This window comes from Akanthomyces muscarius, chromosome 1, assembly GCF_028009165.1.
Source record: "Akanthomyces muscarius strain Ve6 chromosome 1, whole genome shotgun sequence".
In the NCBI taxonomy this organism is placed as follows: domain Eukaryota; kingdom Fungi; phylum Ascomycota; class Sordariomycetes; order Hypocreales; family Cordycipitaceae; genus Akanthomyces; species Akanthomyces muscarius.
In genome coordinates, this window is record NC_079241.1 from 6914743 (window position 1) to 6936446 (window position 21704).

General features: G+C 46.3%; 6 protein-coding genes across 6 annotated transcripts; 4 read left to right on the forward strand and 2 right to left on the reverse strand.

The window, feature by feature from the left end:
* Positions 1–480: 480 nt before the first annotated feature.
* On the forward strand, positions 481–4851 carry LMH87_007356 (uncharacterized protein; the record flags this gene model as incomplete). The annotated part of the gene is made up of 2 exons (XM_056192430.1): positions 481–646; positions 740–4851. The coding sequence occupies 2 exons, from the start codon at positions 481–483 to the stop codon at positions 4849–4851; spliced, it is 4278 nt and encodes a 1425-aa protein (XP_056060651.1).
* A 295-nt stretch (positions 4852–5146) lies between these two features.
* On the reverse strand, positions 5147–6295 carry LMH87_007357 (uncharacterized protein; the record flags this gene model as incomplete). Its single annotated transcript, XM_056192431.1, has 1 exon — positions 5147–6295. One exon carries the CDS (start codon positions 6293–6295, stop codon positions 5147–5149), a length of 1149 nt encoding a protein of 382 aa, XP_056060652.1.
* Positions 6296–14858: 8563 nt separating this feature from the next.
* On the forward strand, positions 14859–16149 carry LMH87_007358 (uncharacterized protein; the record flags this gene model as incomplete). Its single annotated transcript, XM_056192432.1, has 3 exons — positions 14859–15061; positions 15121–15546; positions 15612–16149. The coding sequence occupies 3 exons, from the start codon at positions 14859–14861 to the stop codon at positions 16147–16149; spliced, it is 1167 nt and encodes a 388-aa protein (XP_056060653.1).
* A 594-nt stretch (positions 16150–16743) lies between these two features.
* On the forward strand, positions 16744–17948 carry LMH87_007359 (uncharacterized protein; the record flags this gene model as incomplete). Its single annotated transcript, XM_056192433.1, has 2 exons — positions 16744–17110; positions 17170–17948. 2 exons carry the CDS (start codon positions 16744–16746, stop codon positions 17946–17948), a joined length of 1146 nt encoding a protein of 381 aa, XP_056060654.1.
* A 197-nt stretch (positions 17949–18145) lies between these two features.
* LMH87_007360 (uncharacterized protein) lies at positions 18146–19273 on the reverse strand (the record flags this gene model as incomplete). The annotated part of the gene is made up of 2 exons (XM_056192434.1): positions 18146–19117; positions 19169–19273. The coding sequence occupies 2 exons, from the start codon at positions 19271–19273 to the stop codon at positions 18146–18148; spliced, it is 1077 nt and encodes a 358-aa protein (XP_056060655.1).
* A 1247-nt stretch (positions 19274–20520) lies between these two features.
* Positions 20521–21555, forward strand: LMH87_007361 (uncharacterized protein; the record flags this gene model as incomplete). The annotated part of the gene is made up of 3 exons (XM_056192436.1): positions 20521–20781; positions 21044–21324; positions 21381–21555. 3 exons carry the CDS (start codon positions 20521–20523, stop codon positions 21553–21555), a joined length of 717 nt encoding a protein of 238 aa, XP_056060656.1.
* Between the last annotated feature and the right edge of the window lie 149 nt (positions 21556–21704).

Sequence of the window (21704 nt, forward strand, 5' to 3'; positions counted from 1 at the left end):
CCGTCACTGGTGGCGGCGTACAGGCGTTTGGGTCGCACATGGAGTTTACGTCACATTCTAAATACCCATTTACTGCTATTGTTTCAATTGATTCTACGAGCAATATTCTCTCAGATGATCTTTCTCTCTTCAGTTTGGATGTTGAATAGTCAGCTACTGGAACATTATCGCAGAGACAAGCTGGCGCGTGGCCCCAAGTTCTGCCGTGCTGGCACCAACCAAGCTCCCCACCTGCGCCAAACTGGTGTTCGCAGACCGACATCTCCTGGTCCCACCAAGCTCCGCGACGACATCTGCGACGCGGCCCTCTGCAGCACTCCTTGGACGGCGTTTTCTGCGCAGCTTTGAACCCTGGCCTGCACGATTGAATTTCTTTCGCCTTTCTGTCCATAGAAGCAGTCGTCGCACAGCCGGCGCCGCCACTGCACATCTCAGCCCCACGAACGTTGTGTACCATGGTGCAGCGCACTACTCGCTAGAATGAGCCTGGACCCTTTGCTTCCCATTGCGCCCGCGAGGGTGAAGGCTCTTCTTCTTCCTGTTGGAAAGGTCAAGGCAGACAGATTTGCCTCCTTTGTCGAGAGGCTTCAGACCGAAAATGTCGTCTACCTACGAGACATCACCGCCGATAGCCGGCCGAATAGGAGTAAGTCGTGGTCGCCCTTGGAGCTACAGCTGGCACCGCGCAGGACAACTCTTGCTACCGACTCGACGATGTAAAATGCTGATCCCATGATAGATATGTTCTCGCCCCTCGCTTACCCGGACGGCGTTATCCTCTACGATCTCATCTCCCACGCACCCCCACCTTCCCACCTGGCCCTATCACCATTCGACCTCTATCGCGAGCCGCTCGCCATTATCGCGATTGCAGACGGCAGCGAGCTTGGCGATGCCACATTCAGCAAACGGCATTCTTCTAATGGTACAGGCCCTACGATAATAGAGCGAAATATGCGTTCGCTATACCAAGAGCTCGAGGATCTTCGGGATGTTTACCCCAAGTCGCTGGTCCACCAGGTCCTGGTCTTTGACTACGTGCCTCCCGCCGGCGAGGTCCACGTCCCTGAAGACGTCACAACGATACCTACTCTCGAGGCCTCGAAACGAACAACGATCAAAACAGTCATGTGTAGCATCTCGTCGTTGCTCCTCGCAGAAATGACTACACTAGCCAAGTCGGTCGAAGCCATGACCTCGATAGATTCTCCCGGCTCATACGCCGCCAAACATATGCGATCAAATGATGACTGGAGCAACGGTGCTGCTCGACGCAATTCCCATCTGCCATCGCACCTCATGCGATCAAGCTCAGGCTCGGCCGATCGAGCGCAAACGAGAATGTCAATGCCCCCTGTGCCGACGCGAACCCAGTCTGTATCAAACGGCTCGACTCCTCGTCCCGAAACACCGGTCAATAAAGAGCGTCGAAACAGTGCTGCGCCGTCAGGCGACGGCACAGAGAGCGGCCCTACTAGCTCACCAGCCTCTCCGGAGCCTAAGATTCCTATCTCAAGAAGTGGTGATGTGTCGCGCGATGTAAGTCGAGACCGAGTTTCGGTACAAGGCTTTGGTCCCGGCGGCGCCAATGATCGATGGCGGCTCAGAGGAAAAGGCCGTGCTGGCGTTGTCATTGGGTCCATGTACTTGCAGGCAGGCCGATGGAGCGATGCACTCCGAGAGCTGAGTGAAGGTGCCCAAGTTGCACGCTCCTTGAACGATCACATCTGGCATGGAAAGGCTCTGGAACTGATCCTCATGAACCTATTTCTGCTTGGCTGGTTGAATCTAGAATTCCAGATACCCATCGTTTGCTTGCCAACGCATGACCGGCCGACCTCCCAAAAAGGCGAAGAATTGGTCGACCCGAGCCAACCGAAACACCTGCGCAATTTGCAACTGCTGTTGCCTGAGCTTCTGGATCGTATTCTCAGTTTGTATTCCAGAATATCAAGTGAGAGCCTTCCACCCTTGCCCTTCTCGGAAACCACCATTCGATTCTGCAAGGTTCTCTCATCGCTGCATAGCTGCAACGGCATCTTAAATCAGCAGTGCCTCGACATGATTGTCACTGGCCGGCCTCCCGAGCTGTACTTGACGACGTCACCGAGACTAATCATCACTCCTAGCCGCCAACAAATCGTGAATACTTTGTTCAAGGCTTTCCCGTCGTCGGCCACCGAGCTATTGACTACTGCAGACAGAGTCCAGATTCTAAGTGGAATTGCTGGCGTTTTAGGCCAGATAGGATATCATCGAAAAAAGGCTATGGTCACAAGAGAGCTGGTGTCTGTTCTTATTGGCGGTCTTGTTGAAGCACGCACCAAGGGTGCCGCCGAGGCAGGTGTGCATCCTGCGGCAGGGCTCATACCTCTTGGCGCAAGTGGTGACAAGGCAAGAGGTGCCGCAGTGTTGGATCTTGGGGAAGCAGACATTGAGCAAGGCATAGAGGCGTTTCTCGATCTTCTCTGCAGGTCTTACGGTGTGGTCAGCTTCGACCCTCTGGGCAAGACTGCCGACGTACCCGATGTGAAGGAAGATTTGGACGCTGCCGTCATTTCCAGAATCCAAAGGCAGTTGGCCACGCGGTTTTTTGGCTTCCCAGACATTAAGCTGAACGTTCTGCGCTCGTGTATCAACTTCGCAGAAGCATTGCCGGACTTCAATGGAGTTCTAAAGTACTCTAGCGACTTGATGCGCACAGCTGGCTCGGGCGTTGCGCCGGCATCGCGAAAGGAGCACTCTCCACCCCTGATTTTCAAGGAGGAGCAAGTGCGTTTGGCGGCTAACATTTCTCGCACGTGGGCCCTCGCTCAGCGACTGGGCATGACATATCTTGATGCTGAGTATTGGGATGAGTTTCTGGTTCGTGGCATGGAGTTGGAGCCTTTGCCGTTAACGAGGACCCCAGTGCCGCATGCTCGCAGCGTTTTGCCGGGAGCAACAGCGAGTCGTGCGTCTCAAGACGTGAACCCTTTCATCTACAATCCGTTCCTCAAAGAGGCTGCAGAGGTCGCCGCCAAGAACCTAGTTACTGGCGAGATTGCAAACTTTAGGGTTACGCTACAGAATACATACGATATCGAGGTCGAGATCGAGAGCATCCGGTTAGAAGCAACTGGAGTCGAATTCGAAGCACTGTCGAGCCAGGTCACTCTTGGCCCCTACCGTACTCAGACGGTCGTTCTTCAAGGACGGCCGAAAGCGCCAGGAATTGTGGTAATAGTGGGCGCCATGGTCAAAGTCCGCGGCTGTCGAGAGCGCCTCTTTCCAATCTTTACAAACTCTTGGACTCCCCAACGCGCAGACAAGGTCAAGTCAAAAGGCCTGGCTTCCCTCGACATCGGTCCTCCTGTGCCGACCAAAGGCAAGCCCACCACCCGACAACTCTCGGCGGACACATTTAGCGTGAATGTGGTACAAGCGCAACCCTTGATTGTTGTCAAGTCGACGACACTATCACAATCCTCCGTCATGGTTCTAGAGGGCGAGAGACATGTTTTCTCAGTGACACTGCAGAATTTGTCTGATACCGCAGTCGACTTCATGCTCTTTTCCTTTACGGATTCTACTCAAGAGCCCTTGCAAGCAGCACTGAATAACAGAGACGTGTCTGCGGCAGAAATGTACGAGTATGAGCTTATTCTTATGAAGAAGCAGGCACTGCGGCTGCCGAAGAGCGAGCCAAACAGACACATTGCCCCTGGCGGTGAAGCTACTTTCGATTTTGAGCTTCTTGGTAAGCCAGGTCTCACGAATGCAACTATCCAGGTTGACTACACTTATCTCGGCGTCCCCATTGAGGAAATTACCGAGCAATTTTTCACCAGACAGCTTTCTCTAGACTTGGCCGTGACGGTCAATGCGAGCGTTGAACTATCAAGAATAGATACCCTGCCCATCTACGGCGGTATTCCTCAGAATCTGCTCAAACGAGTTGGTGGCGATGCGTCGCCTGACGATGACCAGTACTGCCTTTTATCGATGGATATGCGCAACTCGTGGCCCAGCCAGATGGCAATCCGATTGGAGGGTAGCGACGGGATGGCGGTAGAGGACAACATTCTCCCCGGTAAAACGACGCGCCTTGTTCTGCCAGTCAAGCGCATTCTGCTCGAGGATCCGCACACTTCGATACCGAGCCTAAACCCAAAGAAGACGAGGCAATTCGTGGTTAGCTCGAGCAAGATTTCACCAGAAATGGAGCGTGCCAACCGAGAGGCGTTTTGGTATCGCGAGAAGATTCTCGACTCTCTGAAAGCTACGTGGAGAACTACATCGGTGCCGAGAAAAGAGGGTGTCATTGATCTACGCAACATACGGCTGACGACGCGCATGATTGAAGCCATCAAGATTGACGAAGTCGACATTAGCATTTCTATGGAGCCTATCGACGGCGGAAAGGGTAGTGGGACGGCAAACGACACTAACCTGGCGATTATTGACGAGTTCATGAACCTAAAAGTACACATCGCGAACCGCACAAGCCGGCCCATCATGCCTATGCTGCGGCTGATGCCCGCGCTCTGCCACCGTCCTCTCACGGTGGCGCTGGACTACACGCGCAAGATTGCGTGGAACGGCACGCTGCAGCAGCTACTCCCCGAGCTCAAGGGCCACGAGAGCCAGGACTTTGTCCTGGGCTTCACGGCGCTGTGCCGCGGCGAGTTTGAGATTACGGCGTCGGTCGAGGAGGTGCTGGTCTGGGAGCCGGACAAGGCGGAGAAGCAGCGGCACAGCAGACCGCGATCCAACACCCAGGAGGCGATGGATGCGGCGCTGGGCGTCAAGCAGCGGAGGATATGGCACTCGCGACATCCGTTCCAGCTTTCTGTCAAGGACGAGGAGTGAATGCGGCGTCGGGGTGCGGTCGAGTCTATGGCGGCACCGACTGTGTCTGCTCTCGTTAATTAAGTATCCATGCGGCAGACCTAATATATCAGATTCGTCTACAATGAAGATAGCGCCAATCATAGCTTAGTCCACAATGGTCGCAAGAGTGACAGTCACGAAACGATAAAGGAGAGCACCACAGACTGGCTGCGACTATGCGCCGGTGAACTTTATTATATACAGACATGCCAGCTCACATCAACGCCGACGTTACCCACAAATCACCAACACAGGCGAGGCCGCTCAGTAAAAGCTACGAGAATAGGAAATAGCCACCGCCCAATCGTTCCGTCGCGCCGCTCTCTCTCAAAACCCTCGCCGCCTCGTCGTGCCCTGCCGCCAACGCGCTCTGCAGGGCGGTATGTCCCCGTCCTCGCTTCCAGCTGCGCGCGTTGATATTCGCGCCCGTCGCCAGCAGCATCCTGATCACGTCCGCGTTTCCCCCCTCCGCGGCCGCGTGGAGCGCCGTGCCGTCCCCGTGCATGCCTCCCAGGGCGTCGACGTCCACGGCCCGCAGCTGCAGCAGGCGCTCGACGATGTCGGCATGGCCGCCTCGGCAGGCGCCCTGCAGAGCGGTGTATCCCTTGTGCCTGGCCGCCGCAGCATTCGCGTCCGCTCCGTGCTGCAGGAGGAGCTCCACGATGGGGAGGTAGCCGCCGCGCGCGGCGGCCTGTATGGCGGTGCACCCGGCCGTGGGCGACGGCGGGGCGTTGACGTCGGCGCCGAGCCGCAGCAGCCGCTCGGCGAGATGCTTGTGCCCGCGATCGCAGGCTGCCTGGAGCGCCGTCCTTCCGTTGTATCTCGTGACCTTGATGCGAGACGACGGCCCCGACGACGGCTGCTTGTGAGCACGGCCATCAGACGCCGACATCACCTCATTCACCCTCGCCCCGGCGGCCAACAGCATCTCAACAATCCTGTCGTCGCCGTTGCCGCACGCAATCTGCAGCGCATTTCTCTGAAAGTTGTTGCCCCCGCTAAAGTGCACGTCGGCGCCGACGTCGAGCAGCAGCCGCACGGCCGCCTCGTGGCCATGCATGCAGGCGGCCTGCAGCGCCGTCTGGCCGTAGTACCCGCACGGCGGGTCGTTGGCCGCCGCCGGGTTCTCGGCGAGGATGCGCTGCATCTCGGCGATGTCGCCGGCGCGGGCCGCCAGCTGCAGCGGCGTCCAGCAAAACTCGTCCGTGTCGGGCGTTGCGAGGCTCGGGTCCCAGGCTGCGCTCAGTGGCGGCAAGGCCGTGGTAGTCTGCGTCATGGTAGTGGGCTCTCGCTCTGCCCACGGCTTGCGGCCGACGGTATGGAAGCGCAGTGCAAGGTCAGCCAGGATGGGGTGGAAGCAAAAGGAAAAGAGGTGAGCATGAGGACCAAACTGAGATATCAGTAAGCCGTTGAGGTGGCGCATATTTTATGCCGGTTCGTTCGTTAGCGTGCGCCTTTCAGGACGAGAGTCGTGTAAGTCCGATGTCAGCACCGCAGCATGTGCCATCCAAGTACGCCTTTCCCGCGACGCTCTGCAGCAGCTTGGCGACTGCCTCTAACATTTGAGCATCATCGCGTGTTTCTGTCGCATAAGGGCGTCCATACAGAGATGGAATCTCATATTAACATCACTTAAGTAAAGCCAAAAAAAAAAAAATAGTTGTGGTTCAGCTATAACACCACTCCTTTTACATTCTACCCGTATAAACTTCATTAGCCTGTCATTGCTCAAGTTCTGTGGCACAAAGGGCGTAATGCGAACTGTTCATAGTGGACCTGTATTATTCGGAATTCGGAATTTCAAATCTACTTTTACTAGTATTACTTTGCCTACTCTCTTCTTGTTTTTGCCAAGTAAAAATAGGCTTCCTGAACTCCGTAACGTAGTGATTTGTGGAGCGAGTTCCGACTGGCCAGCCCTGACTAGGGCCTCTGCTAGGCTGATACTTCTGTATCGGGATACAGTAGTTAGACGCCTTAATTCTTGGTATTCAGTTTTTGCTCATCCGCGGATTGGAGTCAAGGACTCTGCACCAGGGTATTAGCGAGACCTGGAAGACGTGAACTTCGGAGGCGGAAACTGTACAGGCCGCGCTAAAATTTTCAGTCTGGCGGGGACAAAAGATACGAACCGGGCAAGCTGCCGCGTGATTGCCTGAGGCTGTTCTGAGCACTAAGCTCACTGGTGGTGGTGGCGAAGCTATTAGAGGCTAGGGTGGGGCAAAAAGCGGCAGAAAAATGATTCTCTGCTATAAATGCTCTATATATACAAGGTACCCGCCTTTTCACTCAAATTAGTATATGCCTCTTTATTACTCTAATCTAAAGTTAATCTGAGTAATAGATAATAAAAAAGATTATAATGAATTCACTTCCTTTAAGATACCTCACGTGCCCTAGCTAGTGCTTAGGAACAATTAACTTATATACCTAGATCCTACTCCTCTTCTCCTTTCTCTCTTCTTCATCATTATCAAATTCTATATACAGGCCCTGCCCCTAAAGCAAGCACCTAGTATATACTGACTAGATAGGTAGTAGATATATAATAACTATACGCGCCCCCCCGCTATTATTAAAGGTAAGTTTACCCCTATTCCTAAAGTACACTTAGTATATACTAATAAATATAGATAGATTCTTTTAGAAGTAAGTTTTTATATAGTATAATAACTTAAATATATACTAAGTATATACCTAGCAACTTTTACTAACTAGGAGCTAGTTAACTATATTAGGGCACCTAATAAGATAGCCCTTAGTATCCACTATAGTAAGCATAAGTTAAGTATATACTTAAAGCCTATATACTAATTTTTTTCTAGGCGATATAGGCATTAAAGGCCACCCCCCCCCCCCTCTATAAGCTTCCTATTAACTAATTCTAAGTATATACTAACTAATTTTCTTAGGCTTAATTTAGATCACTAAGGTTAACACTATAGTATAAGTAATACTAAGTATAAATATATACCTAGCTAATTCTTAAAAGGTGTAGCGTTAAGAATAAGCTTAGCGTTATATATAGCACTATAATTACCTACTTAGGTAACTCTAGCTAAGTAAGTGTTACGTATCTTCTAGGTATATACTAGGCTAATAAAAAAAATAGATAAAGAAGCATATTAAGACGATATATAGCTTTAACTATAAGTAAGCCTAAGTAAGTTCTAAATATATACTAATATTAGTAGCCGTTTCCTCTAGTTAATATAACTTAACTACCACTAATAAGGCCACCGCCTACTAGTAAGTAGTTTTAGGCTAATACTAAGTATATACTGACCTGTAATAGCTCCCTCCTCTAATATGTCCTCTCCTAAGAGTAGAAAAGGGCCGCCTTCCTAGACGAGCCTAGGTAAGTAAAAGAAACCGTCTAAGTATATACTAAGCTAATAACCTCTAGTACCAGTCCCCTTAACGGCCTAATCTAAAAGATTATAGATTTTCTAGAGGCTAAGGTATAAGTAGAGAATCCTATATAAATAAGCTAAGCATATACTAATTAATATTAGTCACGTTAATCCCGTCTAACACGCTATAACTAGCAATAAGACTAGTTATTTCCACTACTCCCCGCCTACTATAAGTTTTAGTCTAAGTATATACTAAGTACTTAAGATAATAATACTTTTTCTAGGCGTAGACTACCCTACGTAAACACGGTTATAGTGTAAGTATTAATTACTACAAATATATACTAAGTATATACTAATAAGGAATAGGCTGCTATCCTAGACCGCTCCCCCTCCCCCTCCTAGGGCCCCCCCTATAAGTATCTAAGTATATACTTATAAGGTTCTAGGCTAACCCTTAATAAATAGCCCTATTAAAGAAGCGCCGCCTTAATAAGGCGGCTATAAGCACTAAGGGTGCCGCCCCTAGTAAGTAGTACGCTAAGTATATACTAATAGTATTCTAATAATTAATAGCTGCTATACACACCTCTACACGCTAGGCCTAGCCTTCTAAGAAGGCTGCCGCTAATAAGGCCTAAGTATATACTTAGCCTTTCTTTAAGACTTAGATAGTTTTTTACTTTATTATTTTTATAAATTTTAGGAGGGTACTTAGTATATACTAAGAGGTAGGCGGTAATATTTTTATTCCTAGTAAGTAAACTAGAAGGATACCCTTAGTATATACTGAAAAATAAAAAGTTATTTCCTAATCTTTTCTATCCCTTATATATATATTATAAGTATATACTAAAAGATTTAAATAGCTATAGGCTACTAGCTACGCCTAGCTAGCGTAAGGCAGGCAGGCTACCCTACAGACCGTACAGCAAGGCAGTTAACTTTTTTTCAGTATATACTAAAATCCTAAGGCGTAATATAGCCTCTAACAGGCAGTTATCTTTTTCAATATATACTAAAATTCTAATATATAATATAGGCTAGTAGTAGGCAGGCAGCCCCTAGACACTTACTAGGTTATTTTATAATCTAGTATATACTTACTATAAGTTATACTTACTATAAAGATATTTCTATATAGAGGAAAAATATATAAGCTATAGATTAATAATAATCCGTCCCGCCTAGTATAGAAATTAATTAGGTATATACCCCTCTTCCTCCTTATATCTTCTATTAAGATTCCTATAAGATAGCGTGATAACTTCTATTAGAGTATATAGATATTAATATAATAAATATATTAAATTTATTAAAGTTTAGCTTTTATTATAGTTAGAATATTTATATTACTTTATTAGTATATACTAACTCTATTTTAAGACTAGTTAAGAAGAAAAACATATAAATTCTCTCTTATGTTAACACACATATTTATAATATTATTATTAATAGTACTAGTAGAATATATAGAAGGGTATATACTAAGAATATGAATATAGGTAGCCTAATATATACTAGGCGCTTATTAGGGATATACTTATTAAATACTTTAGTTTTATTGTTATATTTAAACAGTATATCCTTACTATATCCGCCTCCTAAATAAGGCAAATATATTAGATAAAGAACGCCTAATTAGAGAGAAGTAAGTATTCTTTTAGAATAGACGTAATATATACTTATACTTAGTAGTACTATTCGCGCCTAGGTTCTTAATAGCGGTTAGCGTAATACTTAGTACTAATATAAGCTAAAAAACCTACTAAAGACCTCATTTTTATATAAGGTAACGACTAAGCTTAAGTATCTTATATAAATATCTACTATTTATATTATACGTATATACTAATAATCTTATAGCTAATAAGACCTAGTATTTATATAGGAATATAGTAGATAATTCTATCGTTTAAGTTTCTAATAGATATTATTTAAAAATATATTTAACACACTATATATATATACTTATAGTGTGCTAGTCTCTCCCATATTAGATCCTATAAGCATATAATTAGAGTGGGATTAAACTAGCATATACTTAGATAACAGTCAACTAGACACTACAATTAACACAGACTCCTCACTTAAGGACACAGCTAGAATGTATATAGCTAGCAGTCAGTATATACCTAAGGATATTACCTCTATAAAGTCCGTAATAAGAGTTAATAAGTCGTAGAGTATATACTATATAACTACTTTACCTAAAAAGACTACCTAGGCTTTATAAAAGTTATTATAAGTAAGCCACTTAGTATTTTCCTAGTATATACTTATTTAATATCTAATTTTTAATCTAGTATAAAAAAATAAAAAAAAACTAGCTTATTCTTTTTTCCTTTCCTATATATAAATTAGTTAAGTATCTTTTAAAACTATCTTAAGTATATACCTTATTTAAGTCTTTAACACTTTTCTTTTATATATTAAATATCCTCTTAAATAAGATCTTTATACTCCTCTCTAACTACCTTCTACTATAAAAGAAGTACAGAAATCTTAACATTATTAAATTAATCTATCTCTAGTATATACTAGGGCCGTTTTAGTTATAGAGATATCTAAGAAATTAATAGTAGTAAGCACGTTACTAATAAGCTTAAGCGATCCCGTTTTTATTATTATAGTGTTTTTAGTTCCTAGAGAAAGTTAGTCCTAAGAATATACCTATATTATATCTATTACTTACTAGTTTATAATCTATATTAGTAATTAGTCTAATACGGCTTAGTATTAAAGCTCTTATACTAATAATTAATAGATTATTATCCTAGTATATACCTACGGCTAGGACTATAGATAGATTAATTATTTCTAACTAATTACTATCTAATAGGCTATTAAGCTTAATTATAGTTATATACCTAACTAGTACTAGTACTATAAGAGACTCTAATAATATAGTTAATACCCTATTAGTTTTAGGCGTATACCTACTAACTGCTAAGGAGGGCTAGGGCGTACCTATCCCCTATATTTATAGATATACTAGTTATTATATAGATATATACTCTACTAATATCTACGTATCTTCTTATAGTATATTTTATAGTAATAAAGTAGGTAGTGTTATATATATATTCTTAGTATTATATAGGCCTATATTATTAGCCTATATTATATATTATAATAAAAAGATTGCCGGTATATACTTAGAACCTATTAAGGACGGGGGCTTAGAGGGTTATAAGGATCTTTATAGGATAGGAGTTATTAGTGTATTAGAGGCATATACTAACATAGGGCTTAAGCCTTTAGGTTAAACATAGTAAGGATTCTATAAGTTAAGGGGTAGGTTTAGCTAAGAGATACGTTAATCTTATACTATACGATTAGTAGTATCTCGTTAAAGATATACTTAGCTTATATAGGCAACAGGCCCTTAATTATGCTATATTACTGCTACTCCTAGGTCTATTTATATTTAGACCTTAAAGCATTTCTCTAGCACATACTAATATAGCCCTAGGATACCTAATAGTAGGCTATAGTGCTATCCTATAGCAGAGTAGTCTTCCTAATAGCTACTCTCTATAATATTTGTATTCTTCTAAGTATATAATCGCTATTTTAGAGGCACCTTTAAGGCACTTATAATAAGCCTAGTAATAACCTAAAGAGCTATTTTTACTTTAAACTAACTTACTCTCTTAGGGTGTGCCTTAATAAGCTAATATACTTCCTTATTATAGATCTTAGTAGATAGTAAGTCTAAGAGTGATATATATATATACTTATTAAGAGCATTAAGATAGTTATATCGCTAGTTCTATTAGATATATACCTAGTAGAAGATAAGTATATACTCTAAATGTTCTTACTAGGTCTATTATAAATTAAGACTTTATAGGTAATTACTAAGTCCTAATAATATTAGCTATATTCTCTATATATACTATATAGCTACTTACTATATACTTACTTCCTATCTATATCTATCGTCACTATATAGAATATAAAAGGAGGTCTTCTATATAGTATATACTTAAGATAGTGCTAGCGTATACTAAAGCCACTAATATCACTAAGCCACTAAAACATTACTATAAACATCTATTTAGATTAGTAGTGTCTTAGGTATATACTAGGCACTTACTTATATTAGTATATACCTTTATAGTTATAATTATTATTATAGTATAAATATATATTTTATAAACTAGATATATAGGTTAGAGATAGGTATTATTTAGACTAGGTATATACTTATAATTAGAAGTGTTATTCTAGCTTAAAATACTAAAAATATTTACTTTCCTTTAAATTATCTTAAAAGATAAATTAATTTATATATATCTTACCTTCTAAGTAGTAAAAGCCTAGCTTTTTAAGCATATAATAATCTAATACTTAGAGCTATAGAATTTAATCTTATATATCTATTACTAGTTTAGCTTACAGATTTAGTTAAGGCAGAATTCTTATTATACACCTAGTATAGTTAGTATATATACCTATAACATTCTAAATAGCACTTACCTATAATATTATTACCCTTAGGGTATTTAAGGAATTATATATATATAAGTATTATATATATTTTATCCTTATAATTTAATACTAGATAGATACTCTAAATATTCTTAGCCTTATATTTTTTAAGGAATTTATTAAGTAAAGGGCTTAAAAATATTTTCCCTATAAGGTATATTATTAGTATATACTTTAAATAGTATAGAATAATACTTATAAGCAGTTAGATATAATAAATTATCTCGCTTAAAGAGGGTATAAATAAGATGTTTAAGAATATCTTATAGTATGTTTTTTAGTAGCGGTAGAATGTAGGTATAGATATTATGTATACTAAATATATACTAAGAGAAACGGCAGTTATTAATTAGTATATAGACGTTAAATTTAATATAATAACTATATAGACGTAGGCGGGATATATCCTTATACTAAAATACTATATATTATTAGTATATACTTACTCTATATTCTATATATTCTTATTACTTACTATAGTCCTTTCTCTATATATTTAAGGCATCCTAAAAAGAGTAAGTATTATATAGAGGCTCCTTAGGCTCGTATAACCTATACTTAACTATATACTAAAGATATACTAGGTTAATATTACTAATAATAACTTAGAGCTATATATGCTAACAGGCCTTATTTAATATTTATAGACAGCTAATAAAGTACTACCTGTTAGTCTAGACCTAGGTTATTAGTTACTCTTTATAGTATATACCTAGTAGACTCTTAGGGTCTTCTAATATAGAGAGTAGCTAATAAGGGCGTTATAAACTATCTTATATCTTCTTATATACTAGGTATACTACTTCTATCTTTATTTATATATGTTCGTTAATCTTTATAGTATTAATACTTATAGTATATATTTAGCGTATATAGCTAATATTCTCTAGGTTAAAACTATTATTCTAGTCGTCTTAGTAGGTTATAAGATCTTATTTGATTTTTAAGTAGACTTATATTCTAGTATATTTAAAGGCTATATACTAGCACTATACCTACACTCCTTTTCTAAATATCTACTCCCTATCTCTAGTCAGTATATACTTAATATCTATACACTTAAAGAATTTACTTATAAGAATACTAAAAAAACAGTTATATATTTACTAACCTAAGTTAAACTAAACTATACCTAGTAGATAGTAAGTATAATACTAATATATACCTAGTATTACTTATAATACTTATTTACTCTTATATAAAGTTTATCACTTCCTTAACCTTATTACTAGTATATATTAGGGATATATTTAGTATAATATATACTAATCTATCTATTAATACTTTTAGATAGCTTAGAAGAGTAATATAATTAATCACTTTATAAACACTTATAGTACACACTCTATACCCACTAAGTATAAGCCTAGACTCTTTAATAATCTCTTTTAGGATATTAAAAAAGCTTATAGGGTTATCGTCTTTAAGAGTATTAGCGAATAGGTCCTTAATATTATTAGTATATACCTAGAGCCTTATTAGGGTATTCTTACCTTATTATACTAAAATAGCTACCCTTAAAGGTTTACCGCGCTTAACTCTAATAATAATATTATATAATAATATTAAAGTTGATTTTTATTATATAATACTAGTATATATATAGTATATATAAGGCTTATATGCTTTATTATTTTTCTCCTTATTATCTCTTCACTTAATTTTCTGACTGTCTTTTACGCTATAGTATAAGAATTCTTCTATACCGTATTTATAGCTAGGGGCATATATAGAGCTAGCTGCTAGTATATATATAGCGTATATAGATAAGCTTTCCGATAAGCGTATAGTATGTCTATTATATATACATTATATATACGGTTAACACTTACCGCTTTTTGCCTTTTTGCCCCACCTGAACCTTTAATAGCTTTACGACCACCACCAGTGAGCTAGTCCCCCGGCTGTTCTTGACTACAATACGTTCAGGATAAAGAAAGGTTTTTCCAATTATCTACTTTCAAATAAACGGCGCTTTAAATCCATCAAGTATGGAACGGTGAAGCGCTTATAGACAAGAGCATTGCCTTGGTGACTATAATTGCCCTTGCTCTACAAAATAACTTGGGGCGCCGAATGGCCTCCGTAGAGCAGTGCGAAGACCGCGCCAGGATAGGTCTACATCTCGCGACAATGAAAAGACAACGCACATTGAAAGCCGCGATTGTGGCTGTCCTTTTTGTCCTGACTCTGTGGGGAATTGCTCCGAGTGGCATACTGCGGCGAAGAGAATCTGAGAAGCTCGAGGCTGGTTGGGAAGATTTCCAGGGACGGTTAGGAAGGGGATGGGACGACAGTGATTTTGCTGTGGGCTTTCATCTGGGACACTCATACTTGTACGTATTCATTTATAACTGTCACTTCTTTGAATGAATTGCTCACACATTGCTTCCAGAACAGCTGTCGCTTGGCTTCGAAATGGAACGACTATGAACTTGGCCAAAGTCGACGGAAGCCTAGAGTACAAGCTGGCCATGGAAGCTGCGATAAATGGTCAAGCGGTTTTGCCCTCGTATGAGGAAGCGCTTGCTGAAAACATTGACAAGCTTGCAGATATGTCCGAGTCTCGGCTAGGGGAGCCCATTCGGGACTTTCAGCTGGCGGCTCCCTGGCTCGAGATATTCAGTTATCCCACGCAGGGAGACGACGTCTTCACACGAGCGCTCCGATTGACGCGAGCTGCGGCAAATCGACCTCCAGAAGTCCTGCATGTGAGCGAGGCCGTCGCGGTCAATGTTGCCAACGGCCGCCAGCATTGCAAAGAATCCTACTGCGTTGGCGCTGGACACTGGGGCTCGTTTCGCCGCCTCTGTTACATTAGGTACGTAAAGATGTCTATGTGGAAGCAACGATGCACGCAAAACTAATTGGCATTTGTGATGCCAGTTTAACAAACGACGCTCTCTACTCTTCGGCGCAATCAGACAGCTGTCTCCATCTCTCCTGGGGCGCCAGAGCTCAAATAGACACAGAAGCGGGCTTGAACATGCTGGATGGCCGAAACCCAGACACGTACTGGGCGCATCTTCAGCAGCAAATGAGCGTTACCGTCAGACACTGTATCGGAGGGCCGTGTCTGCCGACGACGATACTCGCAAGCGGCGAAGCAGTGACGAACCCAAAGGTTCTGTCCATACTACAAGCGGTGACTCGCGGCGCACAAGCCCACTGCGATGAGCACCCGCCGGAGCCTTACACGAACAACCGTGGTGAGCTCGAGCCAAAGCCGACGGTGCAGTTGCTCGTTTCCGAAGATGCGGTGTTTGCAGCAGCCAAAGGGGCGGCGTTCAGTATGAGTCGGCACTGTTGGAATTACTGCGAAAGTGTCAACATAACTGAAGCGAACAATGTTTATTGGAATCCGGATTACGACGATGGTGGCTATTGGAATCCAGTTAAAAAAACAGGTCCCGAGATGTATTGAAAAGAAATAGAGGTTATAACCGTGGCTTTGGCAGCTTATTATTAGTCGCTTTAGAATTAAGTATTAAACTAGAAGAGTCTTTGTTCCCTGTAATCATGGCTATCCTCTGCTTGAAGACAAAAGGGGATCAAACTTGATAAACGACTTGCCGCTAAAAATAAACTTGCAACTCGTCAGCGGACGAGGCTGGCTCCTGAATCCCTGTTAAAGAGCATTCGTGGCCGCATTACGCAGCCTGGTCCGAAGTGCGAGGTGCTCAGCCATGATTAGCTCCAAGCTCGGCGCTCGCGGGCAACTGCGCGCGAGAGCGAAGCGCACGCGCTAGTGGGAGACGAGTGCGAGAGCAGTCCGAGGGTGGTGATGCTGTCCACGGGCAGCAGAAGAAGGTGAATAACCAAATATATAAAAAGAGGGCATACTCCAGTATATTTTGGTTCTGTTTCATGAGAATACAACAAAGTTGGTCTCATTTTACCAGTTGCACAAGAAACACACCAAAGCGCCTGTACCACTCAGTCCACCTACACAATCACTTACACGGTCACCTCCACACACATACTGCTTGCCAACCAAAACCACTTGTACATCCTCACAATGACCACTACGCATCTACTTTCAGAGAAAATGCTTCCAGGGAAAACTCCACAAGCCACCGAAATGAACCCGAAAAACCCTCCCACATACGCCGAGTCCGTCGCCTCCGAGCCTTCCCCGGTCCAGCCCATCGTCAGCCGCCAGGCCTCCTCCACATCTCAGCACAATATTGCTGCTGCCGACCAGCAGCCCTCGCAGCTTGGCAAGAAGAGGTCTAGTCGCTTCAGCCAGCATCTCAGCTCCGTCAGCTCCAAGGTCGGCTGGCCGCTCAACAAGGCCGCCAACGTGGTCGGCGCCGAGGGCTGGTGGCCGACGAGCGTGGAAAAGGAATGCGACAAGGCCGCCCGCATCCTACACTCCTTTACCTGTACTTTCTCCCTTTTCCCCTATCTCCCATGCAAAATCCGATGCTAACAACGCTCACAGCGCTTGGGACACCTAACCTGCCCTCCACAGACGCCCCCGTTCATCCCCTCGGCATCACGCGCAAGTCCATGGTCACGATCCCCCCCGCCGTGCTCGCCCGCTGCGCCGGCCTCGCCGTCTTCAACGTGCTCCGCGCCGGCACCTTTCACGGCTCCCTCGCCGGCGGCTCCGGCCTCGTGGTCGCGCGTCTGCCCTCGGGCTGCTGGTCCGCGCCGTCGTCCTTTGTCGTGTCGACCGTCGGCGTCGGGCTCGCCGTCGGGCTCGACATGTACGACTGCGTGTGCGTGCTCAACACGCCCGCGCAGGTCGCCGCGTTCACCAAGCCGCGCGTGTCGCTCGGCGGCGCGGCCTCTGTCGCCGTCGGGCCGGTAGGCACGGGCGGGAGCCTGGACGCGGCGCTGTCGAGGACGGCAAGGCCCATGTGGAGCTACATGAAGAGCCGCGGCCTGTGGGCGGGCGTGCAGGTGGACGGGACGGTCATGGTGACGCGCGGGGATGCGAATGCGGTGTTTTATGGCGAGAGGGCCGCGGCAGGAAGGATATTGCAGGGCGAGGTGCCGTGGCCGGAGGGCAAGGGCGCGGCGCTGCAGGAGGTGCTGAGGGCGGTGGATGGACGGCAGGATGGGAATCTTGGGATGACGCGGGAGGTGGTGAGTGAGAAGTTGCAGGATGAGGATGTGCATGCGGATGAAAAGGCGGCTGTGGAGGTGGCTTCGCAGGAAGCACAGTATGAGACGGCAGAGGAGGAGAAGGCGAGACTGGCACGGGAAGAGCATTAAAGCTTGGTGATGACACCTTTTGTAACATTCGTCTTGTTTGCTTCGTCTGACGTAGTATGGTTTCTTTTGTACAGTGGCAGGCACTTATTATTTATTCTGTTTCCTTTTATTACCATGTTCACGTACTTGACGTCGCTTATTATTAGTATTATATTGACAAGCCATCTTCGTTCTCAACTTGAGAGCAGCAAATCAAGCTACACAGCATTTGCCGCGGTTTGTGAACTTGCACCGTTTGCCAACGTGCTCTGCGAATGTGCATCGTCGCCATCGTGCCAGCCAAACGTCCGTCTGCCCACCGCACCGCTGCCACGGGGCTCCTCCTCCGACAGCCAGCTCGTCTTCGCCGCGCCCCAACCCGCCGTCTGCGAGATGGTTATGGCCACGTGGTCCGCCTCGCCCTCGGCATCGTACGAGAACGGCTGTCCCGGAAGCAGCGGGATATGGTTATACCGCCAGTCCCAAACCGCCGCGTACGAGGAGCGGTACGACGCCAGCGCCATGGCCATGCCAATCGTGGCGCCCGCCGCAATGTCGTACCAGTTGTGCGCCGCATCCACCGTCAGCGCGCAGGCCATTGTCACGGCAATCAGCAGCGGCAGCAGCGTGAGCGCGAGCTTCCAAAACGCCGGGCGATGGTCCGCCCAGACCTTGAGCTTGGCGTGCGTCCAGAGGAAGAGGAAGCCGAACCCGGCAAAGGCGGCGGTGGCGTGGCCGCTGGGAAACGAGGTGATGGCGTTCTTGAGCACCCAGGGGTCCGGCTGGGTGCAGATCTCGGTCGTGTACATGACGCGCTGGAAGCCGACGCCGTTGAGGCCGGTGGTGTTGTGGCCGGGCAGGGCTGCCAGGGCCGGGTCGGGCATGCAGACGGCGAGAAAGTAGGGGCGGAAGCCGCCGATGAGCTGCTTGAGGACGACCTGGAAGAGCGAGCCGAGCAGGGCGGCCCAGGCGGTGCCGAGGACGGCGTTGCTGGCGTCCCAGGCGCTGCGGACGCGGGCCTGCGCGGCGAGGTAGACGAGCATGGGCCCGCCGAGGGAGAGCGCGCCGGCCTGGTTGGCCGGCATGATCCAGCCGCGGTAGGGGTAGGCCCATTGCGGGTAGACAATGTCGCCCGAGTGGTCAAAGGTGATGGGGAACGTGCGCGTGGACGGGATGGGCGCGTAGTAGATCTGGGTAAAAGGTTAGTGTGACGGGAGAATGAAGGAGTGAGGGCGACATACGGTCATGGCTACGGCGCCGACAGTGGCCATGGCGAGGAGGTCGGGCCACACGGTCCGGATCCATTGTCGGAAAAAGACGTTGGCGGATGCTCGTCGAGAGGGCATCTCGACGGGCGTGAAGAGTAGTAGTAAAACTGGGCGGTGGGTCGTGCTACATGCCGCACAGGAATAAAGTACTTCGTGAGGCCTGTTTGGCACACGGTCTGCGGCGCAAGTCGATAAAGCACGATGGGGAAAACGTCGTGGAGTGAAGAGGTAAAGTGTTTGCAAGTGGTGTCGCGTGCTCAGGTGGTGATGTCTGAGCCGGCCATGACGGGTTTGGGTTTAGTTGACGTCATGTGCGCTCGTGGCCGCCACAGTGGCTATAAGCCGTCTTCGCCTCTGTCCCTCGCTTATTTGAAAACAAAAGAGTTTCCTTTGGTGAATTTTGATTTCTTTGTATGCAATTTGATCTTCATCACGGTGACGGAGTATTGCTGTGCCTAGTGATTAGGCAGCCGGGCGCATGGTCGTCTGCAGCCGCAGCCTTCACATAGGTACATGAGTACCTTGTCGGTTCAGGGTCCCAACCAGATGTGCAGGCAAAGTAAACTCGGCTTTCGGCAAAAGAAAAAAAGAAAAAAAAAAAAGATCAATCAAACAATACAAGAGCATGCACCTATTCACTACAAGTCCAAGCAGTAGTGATGTGCCGACTCCCAGGCACTGATCCGTCGCAGTAATCCGATGCAGCTTATTCGTCCCGGGTAGGTACATAGGTCAGTCAGGGTGGTGCCTACCTATGGCCTCACCCAAAGCCCAATGACGTTCTTGGGCTGTCCTTTATTATCAGGCTTTGATGCCTGTTTTAGAAATCTAACGCAACGTCAATCTGACAAAATTTTTGCCAAGAAATCTAACCCCCAGCCTTGCCATTTCGCTGTAAAAAATCCAAAAATGCCTGGGCGCATTTATCGAGGCGCAGCGACACACACACACAACCAATCCACGTCACCAAGCGGCGGCCAGCCAGCCAGCCAGCGCAGGCATTCACTAACCTTCAGCCACCCCAAACCCGTCCAGCCCGTCCGTCTTGCGTTACTGGTACCTTTCGGTCCCTTCCATGCTGTCCCACTTATGAGCCGTTCCCCTCCACCCCAAGCGAGACCACCTCTACCTTTTTCTCCAAACATACATATCGCGTGTGTTGCTGCCATCGTCGGGCCCAGCTCTTTTCTTGTTTTGGCCCTCTTTCTTCTTCATTCTTACTTACCCTTTCGCATTAGCCATTTCTCAGCTCCCCAGCCCACCACCACCGCCGTCGACCATCCGATCAGCTCACCGAGCGATAATACTCCCCTCCTCCCCCCACCATGACTACCAGCAGAGACCGCCGCGTCGCCAAGGAGCTCGCCGACATCCAGTCCGACAAGGACAACTCGGGCGTCTTTGCCGCTCCCGCCGACGGCGTCTCCCTGCGACACCTCGTAGGCATGTTCCCCGCGCCGCCCGACACGCCCTACGCCGGCGGTACCTACGAGGTCGAGGTCGAGATCCCAGACAGCTACCCCTTCAAGCCGCCCAAGATGCGCTTCAAGACCAAGATCTGGCACCCCAACGTCTCCTCCCAAACCGTACGTTTTTTTCTGCTTTTCCTCGCTTCGCTCGACGTGGAGTGGTGGAAGCAACTCTTTCTTTTCTTTCTTTTCCTCGCTTCGCTCGACGTGGAGTGGTGGAAGCAACTCTTTCTTTTCTTTCTTTTCCTCGCTTCGCTCGACGTGGAGTGGCGGAAGCAACTCTGTCTTTTCTTTCTTTTCCTCGCTTCGCTCGACGTGAGACGGTCAAGCATGATGACAGCATTTGGTCTTGCTGACTTGCTAACAAAAAAAAAAACAGGGCGCCATCTGCCTCGACACCCTCACCACCGGCTGGTCCCCCGTCCAGACCATCAAGACGGCCCTCCTCTCCCTCCGCATGCTCCTCGAGTTCCCCAACTCCAAGGACCCCCAGGACGCCGAGGTCGCCAAGATGATGAACGACCAGCCCGAGCGCTTCGCCCTCGTCGCCCACGAATGGGCCGTCAAGTACGCCGCCGCCCCGCGCCGCCAGATTGACACGACCCAGTTTGCCGCCGCCGGCACCGCCACCGCCGCGGCCCCCAAGGACGACCCAGCGAGGTATGTGTGCTTTGCCTGTTTTTCCAAGTAGCTCGATTGACGTGCGTGTGTGACAGATACGACGGCTATAATAAGAACATGGTCGACAAATTCACCAGCATGGGCTTCGACGTCGAGGCCGTCGTCGACGCGTTCCGCTTTGTGGGCATCGATAAGAACAACGGTCGCTACTACGAGCTCGAGGAGGCGTACATGGGCGACATTACCGCCCGACTGCTTGGCGAGCAATAGTCGCTTTGAGCTCATGACTGTACTGCCTTCCCCCCGGCGGAACCTCTCTATTTTTTTTTTCATGCATTGATTAGGAGTTTGAGTTCTTTTGTTATTCACATACATACCATGGGAATTAAGTTTAATGAAACAGCCTTGTTGACCTGGGC